This window comes from Lepidothrix coronata, unplaced genomic scaffold (assembly GCF_001604755.1).
Source record: "Lepidothrix coronata isolate B3197 unplaced genomic scaffold, Lepidothrix_coronata-1.0 Scaffold29, whole genome shotgun sequence".
Lineage (NCBI taxonomy): Eukaryota > Metazoa > Chordata > Aves > Passeriformes > Pipridae > Lepidothrix > Lepidothrix coronata.
Window position 1 is genome coordinate 3,998,784 of NW_016690209.1, and position 25,290 is coordinate 4,024,073.

Genomic DNA, 25,290 nt, shown 5'->3' on the forward strand with positions numbered 1-25,290 from the left:
CAGAGATACCTTCCACTAGTCCAGGTTACTCAAAGCCTCATCCAGTGTGGCCTTGAACACTTCCAGGGATGGAGCATCCACAGCTTTTCTGGGCAAGCTGTTCCAGTGTCTCACTACCCTTACAGAATAGAATTTCTTCCTAATAGCTAAGCTAAATCTACCCTCCTTCAGCTTAAGGCCATTTTCCCCTTGTGCTATCACTACATGCCATTGTGAAAAGTCCCTCTCCAGATCTCTTGTGGGCACCCTTTAGATACTGGAAGGTGCAATAAGGTCTCCCTGGAGCCTCCTCTTCTCCAGGCTGAACAGCCCCAACTCTCTCAGACTGTCTTCACAGGAGAGGTATTCCAGCCCTGTGATCAGCTTAAGTGTCTCTCCTCTGGATTCATTCCAACAGGTCAATGTCTTTCATTCTGTGTGGGGGCCACAGAGCTGGATGAACACAAGGGACCCACAGGTGGGGTCTCACAAGAGCAGAGTAGAAGGGATTTTAATTTTCTGCCTAAAGCAACATGTTTATTTAGAGGCAAACAGGAGAAGGCAATTGCTTTGCCTTTAGATGAGCACCTAAAGAAAGAGCTCGAAGATGTCCATGATAAAAAAGACCAAGCAGACCCAAAAGTAGCAAGCTCACAAATATGATGACCAGCCACTCTATCCAGGTCAGCAGCCTGTCCAGATCCAGAGGCTATGTTAAGCAAGACAGTCCTTTAGGAGAAACATCTTTAAGAACATCATCGCTGTTATTGGTCATCACGATCCCACCCATGGGGTCCAAAAGCATCTTCATAGCTCTTGGTCCTAAACATGTTCAGATAATGCCAGCAATAGTCATCTCTTCCCCCTGCAACCTCCAGAAGGCTGAGTCAGAGCAGAGAGGGTCCTGCAAAGCAGCACTGCCAATTGGCTCCCCCTCTTCCTGGCATTTCCCTACCATGCAGGCCTGCTTTGGTTGTCTCACGTCCACCTCTGTCCCATGGTGTGTTGAAAAACTCATCCTCCTCTTCATCTCCAGTTCCTCCTTACTGCAGCCCCTCCTGACTCTGAAAACAACCAGGCCCTTCCCTTCCTGCTGGTGCTTCCAAGTTCCCCTACTGTAAATAATCATCCTAGCCCTGCACCAAAATTATCCATGAATTAATGAAACTATAAATGAAACCAGCCCTATGCAGCTCAGACCCCACTCCAGGCCATGCTGAGCTGTGGCCAGGCTCCATACACTGGTTCCAGCCAGTCCTGCCTGTGTAATTCAGAGAAACTTTTTGCATGAGGCTCTTTGGTTTTCTGAAACTTGCAATCCTTCACCAGCACAGGGCTTCTGGGTTGCCTGCACAGAGAACAAGGCCTGGTCACTCTGTGGCTTCACCCAGCTCTGCACAGGCATGCAAATGGAGCAAAGCAGCTCCTTTCCTACTGAGGGCGAGCAAGGGACTCCCTCAAGCTGGGCTTTCTCGTGTCTGGCCCAAAGCCAGCATACAATGGCTGGAAGCCCAGAGATGCTATCAGCCAGTGAGTTCCTGGGGGGGGAGTTACAGACTCTGCTCCACTGAACTGTCTCACAAGGCAGGCAGAACAGCAGCCCCCCACCATCCCAGGCACTGGAAAGAGAGAGGAGCAGCAGGCAGTCATCATCCCTGAACAATTCTGGCAAGTGCATTGGTTTCCAGGAAATATAAATAACTACTCAGCCATCTGTAACTGGCCCTGGGCTGGTCAGCAAAGGTCTTTCCCAGGCTCTGCACAGTTTCTGCTGGCTACTTGGTGCCAATGCAGAAAGTACCAAGGAGGTGGCACAGTCCCCATCAGGATGCAGAGCAGCAAGCTTGAATCTTGCTCAGACCTCATACTAGAGACCATCTTCACTCAATGCTGGAACAATCTCCTGCCTTCAACACAGCGCCAAAGCTGCACCAAGCCAAGAACTCACCCCAGGGCTTGGGATGCTCAGTCCCTTTCCAGGCACCAGCCAGTCTTCAAGCTGCTCAGGGAGAAGGACAGGCAAGAACAGACCTCTCACTCCATCATACATCACTTTTCTTCATTTTATTTTTTTATTTGTACAGCTATATTTTACAGAACGCATTAATGCAGTTTAGACACAGCCCAAACCCTGTCTCCCGAGATTGTTTATAACACAAGCATGTAAAATAAGACCAAAAAAAAAAATCCAAAACCAAAAAAAATAAAACATTCCCCCACTAGAGAGTTCCACTGAATCTCCTTTTGCAACATCAGGCTGTACCTTGAAGAAACTGAGCTCAATATAGTCCATACATTGAAAACTTCCATTGAAAAGAAAGGCACCGTGCGAAACCACATTTTACATATATACAGACTGAGAACTAGAACAAAAAAATTACACTTTATTATTATTTTAAATTCCTTCTGCAGCTTTGTTGGTTTAATACACACTTTTTTGTAAATTGTAAACCTTCACTTGCAAAAAAATACAAATACACTGATGCATTTAGACAAAATATTTTCTTACTTGTACAGATGCAATACTTTAAAATATCTCCTTAAGTGCTCTATCATAATAAAGATTCTCAGAGTGGCTTCTGCCTGCAGAGTCCAACTGAGCCTTTAATGCATTTTATATATTTTTAATATAGCTTTTTTAAAGGTCTATATATATTTATTTTATATATATATTTATATATTTATATCTATATATATTTACAACTCTGCCATAGATTCCTTCACCTTTGGTTAAAAAAGTTAAAGCCCTCTCTTTAATAGCATACTTTCTCTTTAAAAGAACACACATTTTGCATACAAAAGAAAAAAATCTGTTCCCATAAATCAACATTACATTCCTCATCTTCAAACGGCAAAGGCTGTGAAGGTTAGACTCCAGAGTTTATCAACACTCCACTGCACAGACATTTAAAATGACTATTTTTATTTTTTTAATGTTTTATATACAGTAAGATCTGAATAATTTTATTTTTTCCTTTTGTTTCACATAACTGGGAAAAATAAAACCCGTGTATTTGTAATTTTTTTTTTTTAATTTCTAATGTTTTTCCACCTATCTGTACTATGGGTTTAGAGGCACTCCATCATGTGACAAATTTTTTTTCCTTTCTTTTTTTATTTTTTTTTTTTTCCTTTTAAAGTGTTGCAAGTATCCTTTGGACAGCTCCTCCCCCTCTGGCCCCCCAAGACGACCTCCTCCTGGGAAATCCTGTGCCTTCAGCAGGCCTTGGGGAGCTCCGGAGGCACCTCGCTCGCCGAGATGCGGTACTGCACCTTGGTGTTGGTGATGGCCCCGTGCTTCTGCCGGAGGTGGAGCCGCAGCTGGCTTTTGTGGCGGAAATGCAGGTTGCACTTCTCACACTGCGGGGAAAGAGGCAAAGGCAGAGGGTGTGAAACGTGACAGCAGGGGACACGTCCTTCCCTTTGGGGCAAGGGGTCCACGTCAAACGGCTGTCCCCCCACCAGTGATCCCAGAATGCTGCACCCATTATACAGGTGGATGAGGGGGAAAGTGGGAACACGGTGGGAGGAGCAGCACCTGACGGCACCCCATCCCAGGCTTTCAGCAGCATATATAGGTTTATGGGGTGAACAAAGGCCAAAGTCCCTTGAGAGAAGACCCTGGCTTTCATGGACATAGAGCCAAGCTCCATATCTAGATGATCAAACCAACTACAGGGCTATTTCAGGAGCTGCTTTTGACCCCTGCCCAGCTGGATAGCTCCAGAGGGATGTTTGGATGACAATCACTGCTTTGATTCCCTCTCCAGCAGATGGTGAAAGCAAGGAAAGCCCCAGCAAATAACTGGGAGCCCACAGGGCTGCAAGCAAGGCCTGGCAGGCTGCTCACTGGTTATCACCAGCAAAGGGGAGCTCAGGCCAGGCTGTCTGCTCCTTTCCCCCATCCCTGCACGCTGCAGGAAGCTGTAATTTAAGCCACAGCTTTTTGAAGAAGTGTGACCTTCTTCCAGATGGGGTGGAAGAAAAGAGCAGCTAAGATGCACCCAGCCTGGGCTGCATGTCAGTGTTTCCAACACAGCCACTCCTGACAAACTACTGTATCGGCATCAGCTAATACATGAGAGGGAGATGGGGCATGAGGAGCAGGGATGTGACCATGGCCTGGGGCCTCATGAGGCTGGTGAAGGGCATTGGGGTGGTGCAACCAGCCCATGTGAATGCCTTCCTGCCTTCCCATCACCCCAGGTTTGGTAGCATCCTCCCCTAGTCCTAGCTGAGATTCCCCCTGCCCCCCCCAAAAAGCAGGGCCACTCACATGATACGGTTTCTCTCCTGTGTGGATTCGAAGGTGACTTTTGAGGGTCTGCAGGTGCCGGAAGCGTGTGCCACAGATCTCGCAGGGATATGGCTTCTCCCCGGTGTGGATGAGCACGTGAGCACGGAGGTGGGCCACCTGGAGAGAGCAGCTCTGGGTCAGGACAGCACAAGGGATCAAGGAGTTCTGCCCAAATGTCTTTCTTTATTCTATAAGGTTCTAGCTGGCAATCAGGGCCACAAGTGTCTGAGGTCTGGTATCTCCAATCCTTAAGAGCAAATGGAGCAGAGTAGCTACAACCAACAGTCAGGCTTCCTACTAAGCCAAACTGTCCCCCATGGACCTTAAGTTCCACACTTACCCCACAACACCACGGGAAGAGCTGCCCAAGGTAGTGAGCTGGGTCATTATCAGCCTCCTCCCTGCCATGAGGCATCACCAGTCTTGGGCAGAAGATCCAGCCACATCCCACCTCCCCAGAACCGCAGATCCCAGAGGCCACACGCACCTGGACAAATCTGGCCCCGCAAGTCTCACACTTGTAGGGTTTCTCTCCAGAGTGGATGCGTGTGTGGGTTTTCAGGTTGGCTGGTCGGTTGAACTGTGCCCCGCAGATGTTGCAGCGGTACGGCTTTTCTCCTGCAGAGCCCAAAAGAAAGGGTGAGGGCTTAAATAGAGGTATGCTCAGCACCCAGGACCCATAGTGTTCCCCAGAGCTAAGTCCCTTCAGGTGTTGGACTCCACGGCATGAAGCACGAGCCCTGACTCCTGTCCCTTTTGGAGATGGCTGTGGACAAGCAGCATTGGTTAGGACAGCTTGGGGTGTCTCCAGAGCAGGGTGAGCTCAGGAGACCTTTCTTTTTCGGACTGGGAGCTGCAGCCTTCAGGGCAAGACAAAGTCAGGCAGCTCTGCCAGCAAGGATTAACAGCATCATTGCTCCTGGCCATGGGATAGTGGCTGGCACCTACATCTCCCTACAGCTGTCAGTAAGCACCCTCAAACCCTGCCCTGGCACTTGTGTTGTCTCATCCACCTGTGCAGCGCTCCTGGAGCTCAGCTGAGACTGCAGGAATTTAGGTCTAATTTAGTGCAGCAGTACTGAGTCGTCAGCCCAGATTTCCCTTCTCCACCTAGTGAACTGGCTGTTGACAAGTAAAGCATTAATAAAAGCATGAAATAAAATAAGCCTTGGGTTTGTCAGCAAATGACTAAACCCTTAATATCCCCTTCCTTTCTCAGCTTTCATTGTGCTGATTCACAGAGTCCATTCATTCACAGATTTTCCCATCAGCAGAGTTTATGCCAAGCTAGATATGACCTGGATTTCTAGGATGTAAAAATAAATCTGAGACTTCTCCCTAAATGTTCTTTTGACTATTTTAAATTTTTTTTTTACTTAAATTTACCACAAAGTTACCTGGAGCCACACATCTGATCCCAGTCATTCATTTTGTGGGACACCTTTAGAAACAGTGGTGCCCACTGCTTTACAGCAAAGAAGCTTGAGCTCCATCCCTACCGCAGGGCAGGTATCTCCCCCATTCCCAGGTTTGGCACTATATCCAAGGGCTCCCTGGCAGTGCTGAGAAAAGCACCTTGCTCTTCCCATCAGGAACGCTTGTGACACAGAGGATGCTGCACCCTGGGACAAACCCAGCCATAAATGCCTGCACACCCACCAACACACAGCTTCCCCAGTCAGTTGTCCCCATGGCAAACACTGTACCTGTGTGGACGGTTTTGTGGCTGGCGAGGTTCCCCTTGTAGCGAAAGGAGGCCTGGCAGCGGTCACACTTGTAGGGCTTGTCACTGTGGACTTGCAGAGAGTGTCTCTTGAGAGAGGCCTCCTCGGAGAACCGGCAGTCACACTCATTGCAGAAGAAGGCTCCATTCTCTGGGAGGGCAGAGAGGAGAGCAATGAGAAGGGCAATGCATGGGTCACCTCTCTGATGGGCCACGGGATGGATTTCAGATGGAGGGCAGGGGCAGACAGGGCAAGTCTTTGGAATAAGCAGCCAAGTGCTGATGTTCACAGTCAGTGGTGCTTGCACTGTGCTGTCACCTCCTGACCTTGTGCACACAGCAACAACGTGCACGGTTTGAACGAGCAAAGTCATCATGAGCTCTCTCTCTCCTTTAGTGCCACACAAGCCGCTTCCAGGAAGCCAGCATGTCACCTGGACATCTTTCAGAGAGGTCTATGAAAGCACCCAAGTTATCAGGCATCCTCCAAAGGATGCTCAGCTCTGGAGCAACTCCAGCACCCTTAGAGGTCTTAAACCTTTACATGTAGAGAGGTCTGCCTTGAGCATGGGAAGACAATCATCACCCAAATCACAAGGTAGGTCCCCGCAGTAGGAGGGTGCCCAACTCTTAAATACTGTGTGTAGCTTTGAGCGTCACCACAGAGGGGTTCCCTCTGTGGATCTCTGCCCACACTACAGGCGGCAATCCTGCATTCCCCCTCACTGAGCTACAGGCAGATGAGTTCAGAGATACCTGTTTCTGGGCTTGTGGGGTTTTGCAACAGGATTGCAAGCCTCATTATCTGCATTTCTCCAGATGTGTGCACTGGGCTCCCCGCTAATAAAGATACCATGACAGATGCGTGAGACATGCCATCTTGCCCAATCCCCATTAGGGTCATTACATCTGTAAAGCTTGTTCTCCTGTGGTTCTGGTAGGGTGGGGTGCACTTGTTTCCTGTCCTTAGCTGCCAGGTTTGCAGCAGGTGACTAACTCCCTGCACAGAGTATCTGGATGGTGTTGGGGAAAGGGAGGAAGGAAGTAATTCCAGTGTGCATGTGTCCCCCACATGCATGCACACAGCTGGTCAGAGAGTTAAGAGAAAACTTTAAAGCACTGTGGAATCCATCAGCATAAGGATAGGTCTGCCTGCCTGTTTGGTCACAGAGCACTGGGCCATGGGCCCCTAGATTGTACAGCCCCTGACTGCTGGTTGAGGAAGATGACCAGGGATGCAAGACTCACCGCAGCTGGAGTCAGAGTATTCAGACTGGGTTTCCCCCATCTCTTCTCCGAAGTTTGAGCCAGGGGTATGAAGGCACATCTCAGTATGTTGTGGGGACTGGCAGCCACAGGAGCTGCACTTTGACGAATGCATGTACAGTGGGGACTGCCCTTCACTGCTCCGAGGGGACCCATCCCGGGACCTGCGGAAGGACAGCAATATTGAGAAGGCTCTTGCTGTGCTTGAGCTACAGGACCCTTATTTGCACCCCTCCAGACACAAGGGACAGACATGTTTTATAGGGACACCTCTGTGGCGAGATGCACAGCATAGCCCTGATCAACAACAGGTCCTTGAGCCTCAATCCTTCAGGTGCCCATCACCAAATGACCTCAAAGCTCTCTAGGAACATTCAGGTCCAGATGATTTTGTTCCTTGATACTTTGGCCACTCCAACACTTACAGCCAGCCAAAAGCTCAAGGCACAGGGAGTAGGGTGGAAACCAGGGTAGGTAAATCCAGGCTCCAAAGAAATCATCTGGAGCTGCAAGATCCAGAGATTCACAACCCAATATTCCCATATCCATTGCCAGTCCCCAATACAGTGGGGACAGCAGGTACCCAGCCAATGTCACTAGCAGCACTCCACCAAATGCAGAGGCTTCCATCTGCTCAGGACTGGACTTCCCATACCAATGCTACAGATATTTCACAACTTCCAAACCCTCTTCAGCAACTCAGGAATACCTGTTTCTCAGGGGAGAGGAGGGGGGGTAAAAATATTCTCACCTGTTAACAATATTGTTGAGTCTGCTCGCTTGAGGGATAGTAGAGTCTTCTCCATTCACACTTATCTTGGTGGGGGATTGCACATTGAGATGCTCTGGCTCCATGGACTGCTGGCAGGTGGACATGGGCACGTAGGTGCGAGGAGAGAGGGTCCCCATTTCGTTCTGGTCAGTACTGTCTTGCTTGGTGCTCTGATTGAGAGAGTTGAGGACGATGAACTTGTACTTCTTCCAGTTGCAGGCTTTGGGGTCTGTGGGGCTCTTGGTGAAAAGGGAGCTGGAGTTCTGACCGATACGGGCATTCTTGCTGCTGCTGGACTCAGTTGGTGAGTTGGGCTGACAGTCTGACTTCTGTGGGCTCTGGGGGCTGATGAGTCCCTTGCGGTCCAGGGGGGTGTTGGTGGGCTCAAAGTGCTGGCTGATCTCATCCTCTGAAGAGGTCCGTTCCTCCTCTTTGGCCACTTTGTCACAAGGGAAATAGGGATTGTTTCGGACTGAAGGGATGACAGGTTTGGGGCCAGAGGCTACGCTGTAGTGCATGTCACTCCTGGCTTCTTCAGCAGCACCTTCTTTTGGAGCATAGATGGTAGCGTGGCACATGTTGGCAGAGATGTCGGTGATGGTTCTTACGTACTCGGTGGGGATTGTCCTGGAGCTGTCACATGGCAGGATCCTCTCCTTGGGGAAGGCACCTGCCCTTGAGAGTTCAGAAAGAGGCATCCTCATCTCCCGCAATTCATCATCCACAAGGAAGCTATTTAGAGGGAGAGGGCTGTATCCATGGTAGGAAATGGGGGATCCAGACAAACTGTTGATCAAGCCAGGTGCAAAGGCCCTCCCATTGCAGAGGGATCCATTTTGGAGAGGCATGCCGTTCTCTGAGACATCTCTGCTCCGATAAGCCATCACCTCTGGGTGGCCCAGCATCCGTCCAGTCAAAAACTCTTCCCTTGGAGTCTTCATAGCAGACACCATCTCTGCTTCACTGGAATCAGGGAAAAAAAGGAGGGAGACACAGTCACTTTCAGCCCATAAGAGCACATTTGCGGATACTGTTAGTTCTTCCTCTGCCCACCCAAACACCCCCAAAGTTCACCCATGGCACTCACCTAGACTTCACAAACCTTCGGCAGGTATCAACCACATGTTCCATCTGCAGGTAGAGTGCCGTGGCCATCACAGCCATGATATTGCTCTCCCTCAAGTTCAGGCGGGATGTATACATGAAGTCCAAGAGGATGCAAAACCCCTCAGGGTTAATTTCAGGGTCCAGGTTGATGACATTCAAGTTGCACTTGAGCTGGTCAGTGAAGATGCTGTAGAAGAGGCCACTGTAGAGAGGAGACAGTAGAGAATACAAGTGTTATGACAATTCAGAAGAAGAAAGAATTTGTCTGAAATCCCTGAGCACAGAGGGGTTCATGAATGGGAAGGGAGGAGGAGGCAATTACAGAATTCCCTGAGCTTCCCCCTTATTATCAAGCTTGGTTTCTCAGCTTAGTAAGCGTCTTCTGCACTGCACTTTTCCCAACTGGAACAGCCTGCTTTTAGATCTCACCTGCTCAACAACTCCCCACTACCTCCATTTAGAAATTCCCCCTTTCTTTTTTTTTTTCCACTGTTGTTCTTACCACCACCCCCTTCCCACTGTGACTCATTTCTTTCACAAGTCTCTTGGGGCAGCCATGCTCACTCTTAAAACAGAAAAATTAAAAAAAAGGGAAATGTTGGCAAAACATTTTTCAGATGTTTCAGTAGTCAAAGCTTGGTTTTTTCAAATCCTTATACCTTGTCAGCAAGAGACCCTGGAAGGCATCTGCCATAATTCAACTGGGAAATGGTGGGATATTAACTAGTGTTCAATAGGAAGCAATTCCAGCAATCCTAGAAGCTGCAAAGGGATTTCAGACCCCATCAGGCTTTGAAAAAAAAAATCAACAAAGGTGGGAGCAGGCAGCAGTCTGAGAGCCAGGGAGTAATAGCTCTAAAAACAGCAGTGGCAGGGGACACCACAGTCACAGAGGACTCTCTCACCCCAGTGAGCATTCAGCCCTCCCTCTCCTCCCCTCTCAGGGATGTGCCTCACATCTGCTGCACTCCTATTTGTCTCCATGGGCTGTCTGTGGGCAGATGTGGGCATAGAAGGAGAGAGGTGAGGGCAGTGTGCTGGAGGGAAAAGGTCTCAGCTCTAATGTGCTGGAGGGAAAAGGTCTCAGCTCTAATGTGCTGGAGGGAAAAGGACTCAGCTCTAATCCTACTACAAGTACAAATTTCTGGGCATCCTCTTTCAGTTCTGCTTCTCTGTCTCTGCTTCCCTGTTTGTGAACCCCATGAGCCCTCTTAGGACTGCAGCAGTGCTGCTGACAGCCAAAGGCTGAGGGAGCAAGGAAAGAGGCAGGGAAGGACCCTGCTCTCACCTGCAGGCCATCAGGACTGTTTTGTGGGCTCTGAACTGCTCCCGGTTCACAATGATGACAACATCAGTCAGGATATCCCGGCTTCTAAGGCGGTTGAGATTGAGGAGGACATCGCTCGCGTGGCGGGTGAACTGGATGCAGCTGTCTGCCGGCGAGGCCATCTTGAGTCTGCCTGGAACAGAAGGAGAAGGAAGATGAGAATGGAGGAACAGCCAGGCAAGTACTCTAAACCCAGTGAAGAGACAGCTGCTGCTCTGGGACAGGCTTAGATGTCCAACTGCCCCTTGTAGGGGCAGCACCAGCTCCTTGGTCCCAAAGCAATCAGCCCTGCACCACACCACACTCCTGCCAGTCTTTCTAGTGAGGTCCCCTGGCTGACAGCAAGACCTGGCATGTCTCATCCCACCCTGCAAGCCGGTGAGCAAAGGTGGACAGACCCTTCTGAGAATTAGCTCATCATCTCACCGTCTCCTCTTTCCCCCTGCCTCGCCCATGGTGGCCCAGCCCACTCCTCCCATTCAGGTTCATCTCCACGAAGGTCTGAACACAGCTCCTAGCCCTCAGATCTTCCTCAGGAGCCATTCCTCTCACCTGTCTGATGTCTGGCTGTAAATTCAGCCACAGAATTCAAAACAAGCCTTAAGGTCCCAACTGAAGCTGAATGATTTCAACATTTGGAAAAAATCCAGCCTGTAGTGGAGCAACAGCCCTCACCCACAGGAAACTACCTTCCTACTCCCAAGTGGTGGCCACTCTGGAGAAGACCTGTCCACAGTTTCCCAATGAACTGGTGAGAAGTAGAACTCATCTAACCTGCTGGGCTGCTACCCACACCATAGCTCAGTCTCTCCCAGTGAGCAAGGCTTGGGTTAGTCGAGGAACCTGAAGCCTTCTCCAAACACCTGTTGTCCCATCTCAGGTGTCCTGCCAACTAGCACCCAAGATGGCCCATATCTTCCTGCCTGAAGTTTGGGCTGGAACGTGCACCTTCAGCATGAAATTCCTCCATGATCAACCTCTCATAATCCTGACTCCTCCTCCCACCCCAGCAACATATGAATGTACAGTATTTTCTACAGAGCAGCTGCTCTCCTGAAAACAAATTCCAGCTGGTTCTAATGAAACATTTCATTCCACATGTTTAAAGGGAAGGGGGAGGGAGGTTAGGAGGGAAAGCACAAAATTTAAATTTACATACCCAATGCCTCAATTCACAGTCCAAAAGTTTCTTTCAAACCTACAAATAAAGCATAAGAAAACAAACGCCGCGTTAGCTGGTAATTATGAATTGGCCATGGCAGGACACAAACCGGCTGTTTTGTTCAAGTATCAGTTGGATAAAAGCTAGAGATAACCTTATTGGAGAGTAGAAGGTTTGTTAACATTTGTTTCTTCCGGTACAGTACGTTCTTATCACAACCACAGGCTTTGAGAATCCAATCATAGCTTCTTCCACACCCTCTAGGCCAAACCATGGGCGTATGCCAAGGAGATTTTCATTTCCATGACTCAGGAACTTAAAGGCAGGTGGGGAAGGGAAGTCAAGCGAGAATTTTCTCACCACTTCTTTCAGAGATAACTATTCTCATGCCAAGACTGAATTCCTGTCCAGTGCCACATTCAAAACCCATGCCATTTTCCCAGCACCCTGTTAACAGGTATGACATGTACACAAACATCTGCTGCCACTCTGCTCAGAAGCCTGGAAAGAGCCTGAATACAGTCCTCCAAAACACCTTCTGCCCTTGTCAAAATACCCACATGCCCCAGCTGGTGCAAATGCCCTAAAATGGGATTGCTGAACAGATTCGGGAGGATATAGGTATCAAGTATCAAAGTAACTTGGCCAGGACTGCATAGGAAGCCAGTGGTGGAGACAGATGAGGACCCAGAAGAAATGTCTTCCTCTTGCTGCTGCAAAAGCCTTCCCCTAAAACCACAAGCTGTGTCTCCAGCCACTGGCTTCACAGGCAATGTAGCTGGGGCAGAACAGCAAGGAAACCTAGGAGTTAACTGCCTTCCAGAACTTGTACTATTCCTCCCAAATTTACTTAAAACCAAAGACAATTGATCTGCCACCAATGCAGAAAAAAGGTCCTCAGGCAGTCACCCCAGCAGGTAGAAGCCAAATGAATAAGTGAACAAACAAACCCCAAAATCTTCATCACACTACTTTGAGGACCAACCCCCAGACACTGGATGGAGACTCTAAGACTCCCAGCACTTGCAGAAAGCCCATCCACCCCTGTGAGGACAAGTGTCTTCTCCCCTCTCCCTTGTGGGAGATGTGCAGATCTGGAGCTCAAGCTCCCCTAACATCCCCAGAGACACCAGGATGAAGAGATGAGATTTAAGGCAAGGTATTACACACAAACCCCAGAAGGGTGTCTTACAGCCTCATCCCAGCCATCAAACGCAAATCTTCAGAGCGCCGTGAGCTTGGCCAGCTTAAAACTTTACACACATACAAAAAGTGACTCATTTCCCAAACACTGCAGACTCTGACCTTTCTGTACATGCTCACTGCCAGCCACTCACTATCATCAGTTGCAAGCCAAGGGACTCACGCCGTTCTGCAAGGAGCCCAGCACACACCCGTGCATCCATACAAGCAGATGCATGCATTTGGGGCAGCCGGGTGGCATCCCAACCTTGACTACATTGGCAGCTGTAATCTCCCAGGCTCCAGGGAGCCATCTCAGCGTCACAGACATGAGGAGGTGACCCGTCTGTAAACCAACAGAGTTACAAACTGCGAGACGAACTCTGCACCCGCGAGCATCACGTGAGAAGCTGCTGCTGTCACCAAATTCCCTTACCCACAGCGAAGCCGCAGCACTGCCCGGGGAGACACCCGGCTTCTCTCCCAGAGCTGGAACCCCCAGCACAGCTGCCCCCGCCCCCAAATTATCCCTCCCAGCGCAGTGCTGTTGAAACGCCCAAAGCCCCGGGAGTCAGGCAGGTGCATCCCAAGCAGCTCCCGGCTGCAGGATGTGGGCATGCAGGGGGAAAGGGGCTTTCCTTCCCCTCGGTGTGTTGAGTCGCCTTAACCCTGCCCCTCCCAGTCTCTGCACAGCATCAGCTCTGTACCCCAACAGGAGAGGATGCTTGGACCAGAGACCAGAAGAAAAAGGGACAGAAAGGAGCAGAAATCTGACAGGAAGCAGGAAAAACCGCTGCAGCCAAGTATGGATTTTGCCATCCACACCCCCCTCAATGCCCACGAGGCTCCCTCAGGCTCAGCTGGGGACAGAGCACCATCCCATGCCCCCCCTCCAGTTTTCCTGCCCAGTACCTTGTAGGTGTGGGCCCTCTAGCAGTGCTCGAGGCTGCACGCCAGGGCTTGCTGTACCCATACAGGAAGGTTTGGATTAGGCAAAGAGCCCATTTTGGGGGTGGTCTCACGGGACTGTCACTGCTGCTGCCTTCCAGGAAGGCAATGGGTCTGCCCCAGCGGTTCAGGGAACAGCCCTTCCCTGCCGGCACCTCCCCGAGAAAACCCATTCCTGGAAAAGAGCCCAGGGCTGGCTCTGCCTTCCCTGCAGCCAGCTCAGTGAGCATGGGGAGGGTGCACCTTCGTGTAGGGGAACCCCTTTCAGTTCAACCTCATGCAAAGGGGAGACCCTCTCAGCTCCCTCACCCCGGGGGCAAAGGGGAGAAACAGGGACTTCCTCCCCAATTAATCTTTCTACCATGCCTCCCCATCCATCCACTCTCCCAGTTATAGAGAATTCCTTTCCATCCATCCTCCTCCCACTCCGCACACAGCAGGGAACTCCTTGCTCCCCTATCCTTCTTTGGATAGGGGATCCCCTGTGGTCTTAACCCTTCTCCCACCCCCATGCACATAGCCAGGAGGAGGGCACCAATCACTCCCCCGCCCTGGGCCCCAATCTCCTACCCCTCCAGAGCCTGCAGCGCCGACTCACGCCACCTTGAAGGGGTGGTTGGGTGAAGTCTTCCTTCCCCACAGCCTCATCCCACACAGTGCGCCGAAACCGCCCGCCCAGGGGAAGCTCCATCCTGCTCCCCCTCCTCTCCAGTCCCCGCACCCTGCAGGGTCCCAGCCCCATGAGAACATCCCCTCTGCCCAGGGCACAGCGCCAGCTGCCTCTCCACCCTGCCAAGGAATGCCTGGTTTCTGCTGAACAGGGACCAGGGGGACAACCAAGAAAACGGGGTGGGGTGTGGGTGGCTTCCCTCCCCTCCCCACCATCAGAAGTCATGGGTGCTACATGCCATGGTGAAGAAGACGCTTTTTGTTGGGGGTGTGCAAGCACTCGGCTCAGCTTTCCTGATACCATGCAATCTGGGGGCACTAAACGTCCTTTAGCTGTCACAGCAGAGTTTTATTAATTTAGTAGCTTCTGGTTGGTGTCTAGGCCAAAACGTGGCTGGGTTAATAATAACCCAAGAGGAGACCGAGAGAAGTCCTAGTGCACAGCGTCAGCACAGATCAAAAGCAGCATCACTAGTGCAAGCCCTGTTGTATTTTCCACCGTACCCTTTCCGTGAGTGGATTGCACTCGCTCTATCGAGCGGTCTCAATCTGATCCAATTTCCTGCCAGCAAACAAATGTTTCTAAGAAATGCAATACATTATCTGGACGGGTTTATTATCAGCATTTGGAACCAGGAAAACCACATATTTTCTCGAGCACTGCAGGAAACTTTAGTTTGTACTTCAAAAGAGGGTTTAAAGGATTGCCCTTGAAAGCTGGCCCGGCTCAAGTCTCCACATTGTTTTGGTCTTTGCAGAAGAAAATGCAGAGGAGGGAGGGGGTAAGCACGCTAAAACTGCCTCCAATGTTTTCCTACTAAAAAGGACTCCCCTGCCCTCTACAGAGCCAAGCTCTGGCTGTGAGGCAGAGGCAGCGCGTGCCCTTGGGAAGCGAGGACTCCAGCCTTCCTCAGCATTTCAAACGACCCCAAGCAATTTGGCACATTAATTTTTCAAGGGAAGGCAGGAACCACGTCCCGGCTGAAATTGAGGGAGCTACTCCAGAGAACAGGAGACAGACTCCATGCCCTGTCAACACTGAGCCCTGCACCAAGATGCCAACCTGACAGTGGGGTGCAGCTGGAGCCCAGTGTCCCCAGGAGCTGAGCCAGATCCCTGGCCCTGCTGGGCTCCAAGGAGGTGTCTCATCATTCCTACCCCACACCAGGGCAGAAAATCACCAGCCAGCACCAGCCCGACCCTCCTGTTTCTATTCTCCTGGGGCTGAGGGTGGCACAGCTCATTTTGGCAGTAAGGAACTGCTTTGGCATCCCGCTTGGATGGGACGAGACACATACACAGCTTGGGGTGCCTTGGCCAGGGGAGAGATCTCCCCTCGCCCCTATATTTAACTAAACGGATTTAAGGAGGCCCATTTTAGAGGGTGCCTGGTCCTACAGGACACCTTCTTCAGGACCCACTGTCCCGCAGCACGCTTGTCCCAAGCTTTCCCCTCCACAAACAAGGGTCTGACATTCCTCGTGGGTACGCAGTGCACAGCCCAAAGGCATCAACTGACCGGGAGAAAAAGAGGGAGGAAAACGATATAGACCAAAAATTTCCTACCCCTCTCTCACTGCCCTTAGTTCTCCCTCCGATTTAGATGTGAAGCTCCACTGAGATTACCCGATTTTAAAGCAGTCCTGAAGACTACATGCTTGCTCTGATTTAGGGGTGTGTGTCTTTTGGCTGCCAGCATCCTGCAGTGATGAGATCTAGCATGGATTAAAAAAAAAAAAAAAAAAAAAAAAAAGGAGGACTACAATTGTAGTCTAAATTTGCAGTCTGAAGGAGTTTACTGGTCAGATCCTGACTTTTGGATACTGATCTAACCAAACTGCAAACTGTGAACTCCTGAGGTTTGCCAATGCCTGCTGTAAACATGGAAACCAAGTGTCACTTTTTGCCAAACAGAAGAATGGTTTAAAAATAGATCTAGAGAAGAATACAGGCACTCGGCATACAAGGCTCCCGTTTATAGACTCCCATGCTACTTTAAAATGGAACAAGAGGTTATGAGCACACAGGCAACTTTTCACCAAATTTAGATTTTACCAACTTCTCAGAAACCTGAAAACAACATTTCGGGCTCCAACTGAACCAGTAAAAGCTCTTTGAGTGAAGTTCACAGCCCAGATATTACAGCACATAGACTAAAGCAGGCATGAAATGGCTCTTCAACCTTAACACCATAAATATATGAAGGTAGATAAGCTGCACACTGAGAAATGCACCTACTGGTTTGATCTTCATTTTATTAATCTATAGACTTTCTAAGAAGGTTTTCTTTCTCATGGAGTATGCACATAAAATGAGAGGACAGTCCTACAACATGGGACTGTCTCACAAAGTTTTACCACCTGTACTTGTAATGGAATTTTGAGGATAACATTGCTGTTTACTATGGAAAAAAAAAAAAAGTAATCCAAACCCAAAAACTATTCTTACAAATTAATATTGGATTGCTGTCATTAGAGGTTGAAAGCTTTCACTGACCAAAATAAAAAAGATTAAAAAAAAGAAAAAAAAAGAAAAAGAAAAGAAAAAGAGCATAGATTTACGATGCATCCTAAATTAGGCAGAAATTCAAGGGTAGATTAGCACCACAACTCGGAAAGATTTTCACATGTGATTTCATGACTAGACCCAGAGAGAACTCCATATGGAAATGTCAGTGACTTTAATAAGCACTCGGTTGTTTCCAATTAGGCTCCTTAAGTAAGTTCAGTGGCATCCAGAGTTTCCTCCGCCACCTTCCTCCTAGCTGGCAAGCACTTTTTTTTCTTTTTTTAATAAGCAGTTAATAAACATGTTCCCACTCTCCCGAGGCTGCCGGCCCCGCCAGCCCCGTGCGGAGCGGCGAGAAATGACACTAGATGGCACCAGTTCGCTTTGCTGCAGGAGCAATTTTTCCCCTTGGAAAATAAAACACCCCAACCAAACCTGGAAAACATATAATTTTGTCGATGTAATTCTGTTCCTCTTAAAACGCGTCTGAGCAACATTATTTTTATGAGCTTTTCCAGCCTTGTTTTGAAAAACTTAATGTTTCTGCTAGGTTTATTTTTGTCTCATACGACAGCCGGCTGAATCCTCCCTGCGCTGCAAACAGGGTTGTCTAAAAAGTGTCACAAAGACTTTTGACGGATTCTTCCCCCCCTTTTTTTTTTGTTTTTGGGGTGGGATTTGTAAGAATCACTTCTCATTCTGACTTCTTCCTTCACAATAATAACTAACCAGTTAACCTCCACTTCCTCTCCCAATATTGACTCAGACAGTCAGAACTGAGGAGGATTGGAAATTGGAATTTAAATGCATCTTGAGAGATCCTTGATCTGTTTTGCCAGTCAAAACTGAATGCTGAGAAATGAACTCTTTTCTTACTGGAACAATGCAATTATCCATTCTCCTGGAAAACTGCTAGACACCCTTTGAATATTTTAATGGCTTGGTGATTTGTTTCATGGGGCAACATTTGCCATTTATAATGCAAGTTTTTAAACCTGCGATCCTACCCTTAGGAGAAAAATAACAATCTCAGGTTCCACCCCCCCACGTATATATAAGGAGAGCTTTTCCCTAAAATATTTTTTAAGCAATTTTTGAACTGCAACCCCCTCAAGGACTGCAGGAAGAAGTCTGTATTTGCTCCGAAAGCTTACATCCTTTAAACCCTTGAAACAATACCCCAAACGATAATTTTTAAACCATTTAAAAGTTTGAGAATCAATAAGCATCCCCAGATCAAATAATGGCCTGTTCCAAACCCAGCCCTGCTGACACGTCCACTGGCACAGGTATGAATTTGGCTCCAAACAGAGATGTCAGACCAATGCAACACTTCTCACTGAGCCTCATCCATCTGGCCCCAACCTCCCTTCGCACTGATCCTGCACCTACTGAAGTCAGTGGAAAAAACTAAACGGGGCCGTGTTTGTTTTTGTTGATTTTGACTCATGATTTTAAGCCCAGATTTGCTTCTTCCCTGGAAATGCAACAGGGGGGTCAAAGGCAGCTTTTTAGGCACATCTGAGAGGCCGCCGTGGATTTTTCTAAACAAACGCCTCGCTTTCTGTTTCCCTCCTTCCCAAGAGGCGATTTCATAACATTTCATACTGTGACTTTGCAAACTACAGGCGGGGGGAGGATAGCGGGGGGCGGGAGGGGGGGGCGGCCGGGAGAGGTCGCTGCCGCCCGACCACGAAAAGTTTTCATAACAAAGTTGGGTTTTTTCGGTTTTGTTTTGCCCTTTATTTTTAAAGGGGGTGTGTGTGTGTGCGCGTGCAAAAAAATAATACACACACGCACACAAGAACACGCACCTAACAACAACAACAACAAAAAAAACCCCAAACCAAACAGCCCTCTCCCTTCCTTGCCCGCTTTTGGCGGGTTTGGGGGCGCGGGGGGTGCAGCGGCGCGGGGCGGGGGTTGCGCGGCTCCCCGCGCCGCTCGCTCCAGGAATAGCGTGTGGCCGGGGGCCAGCCCCGCCGCTGCCGGCGGCAGATTTACGAGCGCCTGTCTCCGCGCCAAGTCCGCCGCGGTAGTAAACACAGGGGAAGGGCTGCGATGGGGGCAGCGGGGGGCTCCCCCCGCATCGCGCCACAGACCCCATCCCTCGCACGGCCGCGCTCCGCTTGCCCCGCCGGCTGCCTTCCTCCCGGCAGGGCACTCCCTCTCCTCCCCGCGGGTGTTGTTGTTATTATTATTATTATTATTATTTTTATTATCAACATCGTTATTATTATTATTATTTTCAACCCTCCTCGTCATATTCAGAGTCGTTTCACACACTTTTACCCCCTTCCCGAGTTTTGCATCGCCGTTTGTTCCCCAGCCGGCAGCCGCACGCCCCGCACGCCCCGTCGAGGCGAGCGCGGTTCTCCGCCGCCCCGGGCCGGAGCTCCGCCGTGCTCCGGGGCCGGCAGCCGGCGGCGGCCGAGCCTCCCCGCGGGCTCCCCCCTTCCCCGGGCAGGGAAATGCCGCAAGTCTTCTCCATCACCGCCCGCTCTTAGCCCGGGGCTTGACAGATCGCGGCGCAGCCCCGCCACAGGTTGCAAAACGCACCAGCCCTTTCGCGGTTGCACCGGGGAGGGGAATAACAATAATAATGATTTAATAATAGAAATAGAGAGGGAGGGAGGACGATGCGGAAAGGCCGGTGCCCGGTGCCGCCGAGCCCCCGCGCTGCCGCCAGCCCCGCTCCGCTCCGCGGCGGCTTCGTGCGGTGGCGAAACGACAACAGCGACACAACACGCACCAAAAAAAAAAAAAATAAAAAAAAAAAAAAAAGGACGAGGGGAAAAAAAAAAAAGGAAAAGAAAAATAACACACCCCGACCAAGGGATCCAGCCATTGAGAGCGGACCCCGAGTCACGCCACAAGCCCAGCGGCCGCCAGCGCTCGCCGCCGTCCTGCGCCCGCGGGGCGGCTGCAGGTGCAGAGAGGAGCCGCCACCGTCCCCCCCGTCCCCACCCGGCCGTCACGCGTGTGGGAAAGCCAATAATCCCAGATAACCGATAATCCCCGGGAGAGGACAGCGAGGGGAGACACCCCCACCTCCCCCCCGCTCCCCTCCCCTTATACACGTTCCCAGCGTTAGAAACATGCAGGCACCCCTATTTCCCTAATTTTTTTCTCCCCTGACAGCGGATAAGGAAAGAAGGGGGGGATGTGTGTGTGAATTAAATAAATAAATAAAGCAAGGAAAAAAATTTAAATTGAGGAGATGACAATAATAATAACAATAATAATAATAAAATAAAGGGCACCTGCAGCGGGAAAGGGGGGGGAAGGAAAGAGGAGGGAGAGAAAAAAAATGGGTAGAAATATATAGAGGCGGCTCCGCGCCAAGCGTCGGAGCGGGGCAGGGAGGGAAAGAGGAGGGAAAAAAAAATGGAGAGAAAAAAAAAAAAAGCGAGCGAGAGAATTAAAGGGTAAAATCGGCCGCGGCAATAGAAGCAGCAATCACCTGGTCTCCGGGCTTTCCTAGAAACTCCTTGCATCACCACTTCTAAGAACCCCAGTTCTAAGAATCAACAGAGCCCAATTCTCGGAATTTGAGCTGCGGACTCTACCACTGCGCTCAGCACGGGGAGGGCCACGGACCTCCCTCCTCCGCGCCTTCCCTGCCGCCGCGGCCCTCCCGGGGTGCGCTGCCCCTCCGCGCCGCCCCCATCGGGCGCCCAGCGCGGTGGGCGCGTACCCCGTGAGGGCGGCGGCGGCGGCGGGGGTCCCTCCGTGCTGCCCCCCGCCCGTCCCCCCGCCCGCGCCCCCCCTCCCGCGGTGGTCGCGCCCGGCCGGCGGGGTCACGTGGCGGCGGGTGCCGCCGGTGACGTGGGGGGCGCGCGGGTGCGGAGCAGCGCGCGCGGCGCGGAGCGAGCGGCGGCGGCGGCGGCGGCGGCAGGAACGGGAACGGGAACGGGAACGGGAACGGGAACGGGGGGTCCCGGGGAGCAGCTCCGGGCGGTGCAAACACACATCTCACCCCCCAACTCCCCGCTTCTCTTGTCTCTTTTTTTTTTTGTAATTTTTTTTTTTATCCCACTCTTCTCCGAAAAAGAGCGAAGGGATCTGACCAGAAAAACACCCCCCAAAAATGCACCTTTAATTTTTTTTTATATATTTTTGACTATTTTAATTTTTTAATTTTTTTTTTATTTATTTTGGGGCAGGGGGTCACTTTCGCATTTCTAAAACACCCTCCCACTCCCACCCAAAAAAACCCCAAACCAAACCAACCAAACAACCCAGCGAGCAAAGCCAGGAGCCTGCTGCATTGCAATGGATTTTTACTTCTTTTCTTTTAATTATTTTTTCCCCTCAATCAGTTGGAGGTTTTTTAATAATTTTTTACAAACAGCCACACTCGGCTCAGGGTCTCCAATGGGATTTACTCTTGGGGAAAGAAGCTTTTTCTTTAAAGACCGTCCCTTATGAGCTTCCCATATTCCTTTTTGGGGTTATTTTTAATTTTTATTTATTTATTTATTTGCCAGGATTCTACAGACAAAAAAAAAGATGATTTTGATGATTTCTTCTTCTTTTTCTTCTTTTGTTTTTTTCCCCATCCGTTTTCTCTTTTCCTTTCCAGGACTCTGGAGTGGTGGGTTAATTCTGTGTAGCTGTTTATTATTATTGTTGCAAAATAACCTGTAAGTCTATAAATATTCTGCTTGTTATGGAAGTGTCGAACTGTGCTGGGGATGGAAAATCGCTATGGCTTTTCTGGAAGAAGGTCTTATTTCTGCACTTTTTGCTTATTGCTGGGCAAAGGCCTTTGCTGGGATGGGGGGGGGAATAATGCAAAACCTTGGCAATCTGTATTTCGAGTGCGTTTTGCAGGGGGTGCAGAGGGAGGGGACCTGTCACCCCAACCTTCTCCGCTCCTGTATGGAAATGTATTGCCCTGTATGTAAATCTGTGGAGATTTCTGCCCCTGTCTCCCAGCCTTGCGTATTTATTTCGAGGGGGCCTGCTGCGAGGGTATGGTTTGGGGGTGGTTCAGATCGCTCAGTTTTCTTTCCTAGTCGGGTATTTGGGCTGCGAGGGGCTGGTCGGGGTTGTGGGGAGCACGGGAGAGCACTCTCCGGGCTGCGATGGCATTCCCGGGCCCTGGTGATTAATAGAAATTTGTTTACGAGAACAACCACCGCAGGTCACGGTGCCCTCGGTCCACTCGTGCAATTGCTCGGAGCTACTGATTCCACCACCGACGAGCCCACGGAGCGGCCACCGTGGACACAGAGTCCCCGGGTGCTGCCTTTATTTTGATTTCTCAGCTGAGCTCTTGAACCGAAACGCTTTAAAGCAAGGGCGGGGGGGGGGAATAAATTAGGAAGAAAGCCCTTCTGCTAATACGACTCGTCATTAAAAATAGCCCGGTGGCAACACAGGGATGGTACTCCCGAGACACTTGCGGTGGTACAGATATGCTGGAGAGACGGCTTTCCTGTAGTTAAAACGCACAATGTAATTCCCAGGGAGTGAGCGCAGCTGGAGCTGAGTGACTTGAGCGACTCCGATCCCGGCCCCGGGCAGGGAAGGGGCTCCCGGGTCTGCAAGTGGCCAAAGGAGAGACAAACCCAAGAGTACCGACTCTGCTCCGGGATTTTGATTTTCGTTTTTCCTCAGCCATGAAATTCAAAGGAAGGGGGTTGCTGGGGGAGGCAGATCTGTGCTGTTTGCCATTTCTCTGCAGTGTGTGACGCTTTCGCTTTAGCCGGAGCCCAGCGAGCCCAGCGGCCGCGGGACGCTCGGGAGCAGCGAGAGCGCTGCCGCTTGGGGGATTTTTGCTGGAGACCCGAGGTCGAGCACGGCTTCCGTTCAAGTAGCACTTTCACAGGAGAGATTTCTCACCCTGCCTGGTCACAGCCAAGCCGGGCTTGCATCAGAGTTTCCATTCTAACTCCCCTCGTTACAGGGACATAAAGAGCAACCAGCAGCATCCCCTTTGGGCTGGGAACTGGGCGGCCTGGGCGCCTTTGCTGGGTTTTTGGCCTTTCTCCTGTGGTTTCATACCTTCTCCTACTCCCTCTCTGTCACTCACGGCCTGGCTGCAGCTACCCTGGGGCTCCTACCACCTGCCTGCACTTCCCATTTCTTCCTGCTGTACCCAAAAGCAGCAGTGGTTCCTGTGGGGTCTTGCTGGGGACTTTAGGGTGCTGGGGATGGGGTTGTTTCCCTTGGACCCCTCTCACCCCCTCAGCCAGAGGGATTATTGCCGAGTGAGGCCTTGTCATCCTCTTCCCTTGCCTGTCCCATCTGAGTCCCAGCTCTGGGGGCCTGCATGGCAGCCAGTGGCAGTGGTGGTGGCTGCCAGAGCAGCAATGTCCCGGCAACAGCCTCCCTTGCCTCCACTAGCTGACAGCAAGCGGCTTCACCCTGGGGGGAAAGGTGGCCTCGCGGTGGGGAGTGTCACTGAAGGGAGTGTGGGAAGCCACCAGCAGCCCTTGTGCTGGCTGTGGGATGTTCCTCACCGGCCTGGGGCTCGGGGTGGCTCCTGCACACCCACGAGGTGCCTGTGCAGCACATGGAGGAGCAGCAGCTCGGCCCTGCTTTTGGGGTGCTGTGGCAACCCCACTGAGGGGGGGCCAGCCCCACACACTCCTCTCTCAAAAACACCCTCCGCACTGCAGAGAGCTCCTCACCCAAGCAAGGGTTTGAACCCTTGTGTGCCGCCCTGCAAAGTGGTGGAAATACTGGGACAGGGGCAATGCTGCTGGGAAATGGTCCCCTTGGAGTTGGCAGGAGTATTTCTGGTCACACTGGAGCAGCTCCAAGGAGCAGGAGCAGAGGCAGGAGCAGTTCTGGGCATCGCCACAGGTGCCTTGCACCCTTCCGCGGGCTGTCCCTCTCCAGCCTCTCCATGCCCCCCCCCCCCGGCAAAGCTCCTGGGATGAAAAGCAACCCCTCTGCCTGCGTGCTGGCGTGCAGGGCATGAAGTGGCGTGAAATTATTCAGCTGCCTCTGAGAGCTGCAGTTGGATGTTGAAGGCCCTTGGAGCTGGAGGTGCTGCTTGGCAGCAAGGGGAGCTCCTGGGTTTGGGTCATTCTCCCCATCCCCCAGGGGACACAGAACAGGTTTTTAAGGTATATCGAGGCCAGTACGTATTTTTCCCAGGTGAATTGCACCCCTGGAAAGAAGTGCGTCGTCTTTTACAAAACACTGCTTAAATAAACAGTACCCAACTGTAATTTTTTCTTTTAAATTAATTCCTTCAGGCCATGAGGCTTCCCCATCCCCATGCAACTGCCAGGACTTTTTAAGGAACAAAAATGTGTCTGGGAGAGAAAAGTTTAGCCTGACAGAAGAGAGCCTGTGAACCTCTCCCCTTCTCCATGGCCCTCGAGGATGGGTTTTGGGAACAGCCTGCCCATTTCGGAGCTGGGGCCGCCACACGAATGTTACTTAAAAGGAGTTTCGTGCATATTAATGCATGTGCAGCGAGGCCAGGCTGCACACTGTGCGGGGACAGCCGATTCCCTGCCTGAATTCAACTATCTTGTTTTCTAATCTAACCTACTTTTTTTCTTTTGCCTTTTTTTTTTTTTGTCAGAGGCCAGTGCTTTGCAGGAACCTGTTCTCAGTGCAATCTCAGAGCTTTTTGTGGGTGTCTGATTTCTGTAACACGTTTTGGTTTCCAGTATGAATGTAATGTACAGAGAACATCATGACACTGCTCTAGGTGAATGTGATCTTATCTACCTGACATTTAGGGTTTTTTTAACCGTCCAATTCACCTGATTTGCATAAAAATCACATGATTTTACTTTTTTTCCTCCTTTTTTTTCATGCATCATCATAACAAACTGCTCGGGTTTATCAGGCTGCTTTCTGCCTATCAGCATGAACACAGGGCCTGTCTCTCTCCCCTTCATTCCTTCCCGATGGAGGTTGGGGATGTTAAAGGTGGCACTTCTGATCTCAGACAGCCACTGAAATCCTTAATAAGCAAATGTGTACAGTTTAACTTCCAAGAAAACAAAGCAGCTGAGCATGCATGCCATCGGGTTCCTGTTAATTTAAATAGATGAGACTTCTTTTTATCGATAAGGAAACTCCCCCGGAACAACCCCCTGGATCCCAGCAGGCTCCCCCTGCCACAGCCGTCCTCATTACAAAACAAGGCCGCAATTAAAATAAACTCCAAGAGCTAAACAAACTGCTGCCTCTCGCTGGTCATGTGTTAGCTTTAGCCTTTAACGCAGAACAAAACATTTTCTTGGGTATCGGAAGAGGCATGGGTTCCAACTGGGAGGAGGAGAGGGAGCAGCAGCCGGGTGTATGGGAATGGCAGGGTGCTGTGATGCTCATCGGGGCTCCTTTCTCTTGCTTTCTTTTCTTTGTTTTTCTTGTT

At 50.5% G+C, this 25,290-nt stretch overlaps 1 protein-coding gene across 5 annotated transcripts; it reads right to left on the reverse strand.

Annotated features, from left to right (window-relative positions):
* Positions 1-2,024: 2,024 nt before the first annotated feature.
* On the reverse strand, positions 2,025-20,498 carry BCL6 (B-cell CLL/lymphoma 6). 5 transcript variants are annotated; one of them, XM_017810751.1, is made up of 10 exons: positions 20,404-20,498; positions 11,631-11,669; positions 10,433-10,604; positions 9,125-9,346; positions 8,017-9,000; positions 7,248-7,429; positions 5,983-6,150; positions 4,764-4,894; positions 4,256-4,393; positions 2,025-3,339 (listed from the first exon to the last, which is right to left on the reverse strand). In XM_017810751.1, exons 3-10 carry the CDS (start codon positions 10,591-10,593, stop codon positions 3,196-3,198), a joined length of 2,130 nt encoding a protein of 709 aa, XP_017666240.1. In that variant the 5' UTR covers positions 10,594-10,604; positions 11,631-11,669; positions 20,404-20,498; the 3' UTR covers positions 2,025-3,195. The 5 variants fall into 5 exon arrangements, with proteins under 5 accessions (XP_017666240.1, XP_017666243.1, XP_017666242.1 ...); XM_017810754.1 differs by having other exon boundaries at positions 2,029-3,339; positions 10,433-10,600; positions 20,404-20,490; XM_017810753.1 differs by lacking the exon at positions 20,404-20,498 and adding an exon at positions 12,971-13,186 and having other exon boundaries at positions 2,029-3,339.
* Between the last annotated feature and the right edge of the window lie 4,792 nt (positions 20,499-25,290).

Excerpts from the sequence above, each read along its gene's own strand:
- BCL6 (XM_017810751.1), bottom strand. The coding sequence starts at position 10,593 with ATGGCCTCGCCGGCAGACAGCTGCATCCAGTTCACCCGCCACGCGAGC. Across the intron at positions 7,430-8,016 it reads CTCAACAATATTGTTAACAG|GTCCCGGGATGGGTCCCCTC; the intron begins GTGAGAATATTT and ends GTCCTTCCGCAG. Across the intron at positions 3,340-4,255 it reads CAGGAGAGAAACCGTATCAT|TGTGAGAAGTGCAACCTGCA; the intron begins GTGAGTGGCCCT and ends CTTTCCCCGCAG.